The following is a 5743-nucleotide window of genomic DNA, read 5'->3' on the forward strand; positions in this document are numbered from 1 at the left end:
ATGATTGGTCCAGAACTGTTCTCTGTCACACCCCCAAACAGGAACGGAGGAAACGTTCGGGGGCGGATGACCTCATGTAGTACCGTAACAATTGAATACATAGTAAAGAAAGCAATATAACCATCATATATATAATTGAAAGTTTACATTGTTAAAAGGTACATGTTCAAAACCAATTACAATATGATGCCAAAACATGAATTAAACTGGCGACGTTGCGTCCCTTCTTCAAAAGTTGTTTGGTACCTGTTATTACTGAATCCCTGGGACATACAGGTAGTTTTAAAAGAGTAGATCATCATTTAAGCTGGTGAGTTTCATAAGTATTAAATGACAATGTTTGTATGAACTAAAATGAAATGTTTTGTTTTTGTTTGTTTCTTCCTAGAAAATCCCATACGTTCTACTGGTATAAATGTAGCCTTCTATCAAGACCAATGTTTGTTTCTAGAAAGTTATGTTTTTCCGTATGTGGGTGGCAGTTTAGAAGTTCCAAAACTACAACACAAGAATGTTTTTCATGCCTAAAGTAGTTAATTTATGTATGTGTAAAGTCGCCAAGACGCCTGAAAAACCCCGTAAATCAATGTGTTTTTAATACTCCATGTGAGTTTTATAACCATGCTATTGACTAGAATTGCCTATACACAACGTTCTTCAGGCGTTGGAATGTTCTGACGTTTGTCACCCCAAATGGTGTACTGTAGTTAACAGTCAGAGCGCGGGGTTGTCAATCCCGTATAGATATATACACAAACACCATGCTCCCCCTCCAAGGGATTCTGGTATATAATACAGGACTTGAAATGTGTACTCGAACGTACGTGAAGTTTAATGTCTCACAAAATTTAGTATAAAGCAGATTTACGTATGAAAATGTTCGTTTGTTCTTGTATATGAAAGTAACTCCTTGAAATAGTGTTTCTAGTATGTAAAAGTCCGTGATGTTCACCTAAAACTATACCTATTATAGTTTTCTAAAAGTGTTTCGTTTGTATAGTAAACCCTAGTGAGATGCTCACTTACTATGAAAGTATAACTTTTGTAGTGCCAAAAATGGACACATATACATACAATACAAGCAAAGTGTTTGATATATATATATATATATATATATATATATATATATATATATATATATATATATATATATAACAACATTTTTCATTTCAAAAGACAAGATGTTATCGTGATATATTTTGCATACGAAAGTTTCCCTAATATAGTTATAAATCACATATGATTCCATTGATAAAAAGTGTATAATGAAACTTTATATAACACACGATAATAATCTTGTGTTTTACTTGTATTCCCCCCCTTAAAAGCATATAAAAGCATTTATAAAACATTTAAAAGTGTGGATTATAGGGGTATGAACTCACTTGAAAGATCGGAGAAGGCGAGATGAAAACCGAGTAGAACTTCGACTCGAGAAAGCGGATTTTCTCGGGATTCTCGGGAATCTCGGGAGCACAAACGACCTTCGGGACTTGAGCAAGGAAGTCGGGGCTTTAGGATATCATGTGTACAGAAAACGAGGCAAAAACGCAAGAAATATGAGAGGAATTGGGACCTTTCTTCGGAACCCTCGCATCCCTTTTATAGGGGCTGGGAACCGCCTCGGTACGCTGGGCGTACGCGTGCGTCATGCATGACCGCATCCTCGAATGCTTCGGAACTTCAGATGGGACGGGGCATAGCCTCGCATAGGGGCGACATGGACGATCTGAGGCCTAGTCCTCGAGTACGATGGGCGTAACTCGGATTGGCCCGCTGACTCCTCCTTCGGATAATACCGAATTTTGATTTAAAATTTATATTTTTATTATTTAATAAACTTTAAAAATTCATATCTTCTTCATACGAACTCCGTTTTCGACGTTCTTTAAATGCACGCGTAGGTGAGACTACACTCTACAACTTTCGTTTAGACTCCGTCGGCAAATTTTGAAATTATTTTTATTATTTATTTTTAAAAAGTCACGGTAAGAAAATTTCGTTAGAAATTCATAATTTCATTATCCGACGTCTGTTTTTTCCAGACTTTTTACCGTTGAAAAACCATTTTCGAGACCTTCGATTCTCATTTAGGTCATTCCGGCCAAAAGTCGCTCGATCTCTGTTTCGAGTTTTTAGCTGTCTGTCGCTATGTCGAACTTGGAAAAACCATAACTTCCTTATACGAAGTCAGATTTGGACGTTCTTTTTATGTACGATCACGGTTTAATGATATCTAACATAGTAGGTAATCAATTAGATACTTTTGGACATTTTGTTTTCGAAGTTAATTTCATTATATCAAAAGTGTTTACAATACTTGACTTTTTAGGTCATTACATAGAGTTGAAATATCGGGTTGTCACATGTTCTCGAGTTCTCAACCTTTTAGGTGTTTTCATTTGATCATTTCTCTCTCTCTCTCTCTCTCTCTCTCTCTCTATATATATATATATATATATATATATATATATATATGGGAAAAGTGAATATACCCATTAAAGGTATATAAGTTTAGATACCCAAATTGATCATAATACGCCGTTTTGCATCATATATGCATTATAATGTTGTTAAAATTCAATCTCTAACTTAATTTACTTTTAATATTTTTGAAATTGCACTATTATCATGTTACATCACATTTTTCTATCGAACACCTACCACACTATATATATTATTGTTGAAAATGAACATTATGTAAGAGAAAAATAATTGTGAAATTTATAAAAATCTTGAAAGAAAATCAAGTTAAGAGTTGATTTTTAAGAACTTTAGACAATTACAATGCATATATGATACAAAACGGCATAGTATGGTGAGTTTGACTATCTAAGCTTATATATTTGTAAGGGTATATTCACTTTGCTCGCCCTCTCTCTCTCTCTCTCTCTCTCTATATATATATATATATATATATATATATATATATATATATATACATTTGGATCGTATGATGTTCTTTCCACATGTTTCCTCACATTATGCTTACCTCTTGTGTATCTATAATAATTCTAGACTTAATATCCAAATTTTAAGTATAATTAATATATATTTAATATAATTTTATATTATTAAACCTAGGATAAGGATTTCCCTTCACAAGTTTTTGCCAATATTTTCTTAATCTAAAACCATTAGCATTTGCCTTTGATGTTTATGGCTAGGTAAAATTTGTAATGTTTATGTTATCTGCAATGTTTGTGGGGGACAAATTATGTCTATAATCTTGAAGAAGTTTAGAGACTAAACCAAGGTAAAGATAGTGAGGAAACCAATCTTTGCAACTACACCTTATATTCATCCAGACTGTACCCAAAATACTTCAAATAATAACAAATTTATAATATATTTTATTAAGTTATACTAATTTTGTCCCCAACTGAAAGGGTTAAACATTTGTATAAGACTTAGCCAATTGTATATTAGGAGTATAATCGTAAATGTAATGAGAACCCTACGAAATCGACATGAATTTTGTCAATTATAAATGTAATGAGAACCCCTACACAGATCACGAGGGTGGATTAGGTTTAATAATACAAGTCCTCGATATGTTCCGCAGGGCCGGCTCAACGAGTTTGGGGGCTATAAGCGAACCAAAAATTTGGGGCCCTTTGACATTTATAATACTTAATGTTAAAAAACCCTCCTCCTTTATCCGGGCTTGGGACCGACAATAATAAACTAAAAAGTTCACAAATGGTGGAGTTAAAATTTTTTTTTTTTTGTATATGTTTTTTGTGAATATATTTTATGACATAAAGTTGACTTTTCTAGCGTTTTTAGATGCAAATTCTTTAATGAAAATTTCATAATCAATTTCTTTTACTAACTGTTTTTCAATTGACAAAATAGCTAATCCATTTAATCTTTCTTGTGACATTGTAGATCTTAAATAATTTTTTAACAGTTTTAATTTAGAAAAACTTCTTTCTGCAGAGGCAACGGTTACAGGAATAGTTAACATAATCCTATAGGCAACATATGCATTTGGAAAAAAAAAACTAAACTTTTTAATATAATTAAGTATATTAATAATTGTATCACGTTCTAAATGTAAAATGTGTCTTAAAAGTTTTAGTTCATGAAATAAATCTAAACCATCAATATCTAAGCTATCATCATGCTTTAAAGATTTTTCAAGGTTTAAACAATGTTTTTTTAAAGTATTTTCATCAAATGATTTTAATTTTTCCATACTAAATAGAAAACCAAAAATATTTTTGAACTCGTTAAATTGCTCAAATCTACTTTTAAGTGAAGTAATGGCTTTATCTACTACATATAAAAAATAATCAGTTTTAAATAACTGAATCGGAGTTTTAATAGTTTCATTAGCAACATTTTCATCATATCGGCTATTTCTTTTAATGATACGTTTTTCATGAAATTTAGGCTTTACGTTCATTTCTAAAGCCAAATCTTTTGCACAATCTAAAGCCTTTTCAAATCCGTTTTCTCTATATTCTTGAAAGAAACATAAAAGTCCATTTAGTTGATCAATAGTATCATCGATACACATATCATATGATTGCAAGCTTTTACTAACAATGTTAATAGCAAACAAAACATCATACCAAATAATCATTCCTAATAAAAATTCATAGTTTGAAAGTTCATATGTAGCTAAACATTTAGCCTCACTTTTAATTTTGTGATCTCCACAATTTTTGGATAATTGTAAAAGTGCTTTTCTTAATTGTGGTGCTTGAAATCTAATTGCTTTTACACTTTCTACCCTACTTTCCCAACGAGTTTGCGATAATGATTTAAGTGTTAGGTTTGATATATTATCTTGTAATATTTTCCACCTTTGAGGTGATGAAGCAAATATCGAATATATACGTTGTATAACTGCAAAAAGTTCACTAGCTTTATCACACGAATTAGCCATATCACAAATTACTAAATTTAAACTATCACAATGTAACAGCCCGGATTTCCAGGTATCTTTTATTCATATATTTTTGGTGTTTTGTGAGGGGACTCGGCGAGTTGGAGCTCAGACTCGCCGAGTAGGATCGCGGTTCTAGATGCGGGTTCGCGCCTGGACTCGGCGAGTCCAAGGAATGGACTCGGCGAGTCCGCGCTGTTTAATGAAACCCTAATTTCCCGGTCCTAAGCCCTATTTAAAGGACCTTATGGCCCTTCATTGCGGCTACCTTGACCTAGAGAGCACCAAAGCAGCTGAGGGTTCTTGTGAGTGAGATAAGAGGCCATTATTCACCAAATTTGTGTGTATTTGCAAGAAAGGAAGGGGAAAGTCAAGCTAGAAGAGTTGGGGAACTTGGATCTACTTCCATTTCGTCAGGGGAAGCTTCTTGAGGTATCATTCAGAGCTTATTTCCGTATTTTTGTTGATATGGTCAAATCTAGGGTTTCTTCTTGCCTTGTTTGCTTGGTAATTGAAGTGTGAGAGGTCCCATGGGGATATGGTACCTAGATCTGGACCTTAGCAGGTCCAGAGAGTCCCTAATGCCATGCTTTATGTCCTTCCTTTTGGGTTGGAGACTAGGGTTGTCATCTTAGAGGTCATTTCTCCAAAAAGAGCCTTGTAGGTGTTGCATGGTAGCCAAGACTATGACTTTACGTGATGAATGAGCTTAGGAGGGCCAGATCTATGAGTGGATGGAGCGGATCTGACCTCAGAAGCGAGATTGAGTTGATGCATGGCATGGACTCGCCGAGTCTGAAGAACAGACTCGGCGAGTAGCATGAAGATTGTCCTTAATCACTCAGT

The 5743-nt window shown here is 33.8% G+C and overlaps 1 protein-coding gene across 1 annotated transcript; it reads right to left on the bottom strand.

The window, feature by feature from the left end:
- Positions 1–3754: 3754 nt before the first annotated feature.
- Positions 3755–4897, bottom strand: LOC145098523 (uncharacterized). The gene has a single exon (XM_079036156.1). It carries the CDS (start codon positions 4895–4897, stop codon positions 3755–3757), a length of 1143 nt encoding a protein of 380 aa, XP_078892282.1.
- Between the last annotated feature and the right edge of the window lie 846 nt (positions 4898–5743).

Source organism: Lactuca serriola, chromosome 4 (genome assembly GCF_051521515.1).
Source record: "Lactuca serriola cultivar US96UC23 chromosome 4, Lser_US96UC23_V15, whole genome shotgun sequence".
Lineage (NCBI taxonomy): Eukaryota > Viridiplantae > Streptophyta > Magnoliopsida > Asterales > Asteraceae > Lactuca > Lactuca serriola.

Coding starts and splice junctions, on each gene's coding strand:
- LOC145098523 (XM_079036156.1), bottom strand. CDS start 4,897: ATGGCTAATTCGTGTGATAAAGCTAGTGAACTTTTTGCAGTTATACAA.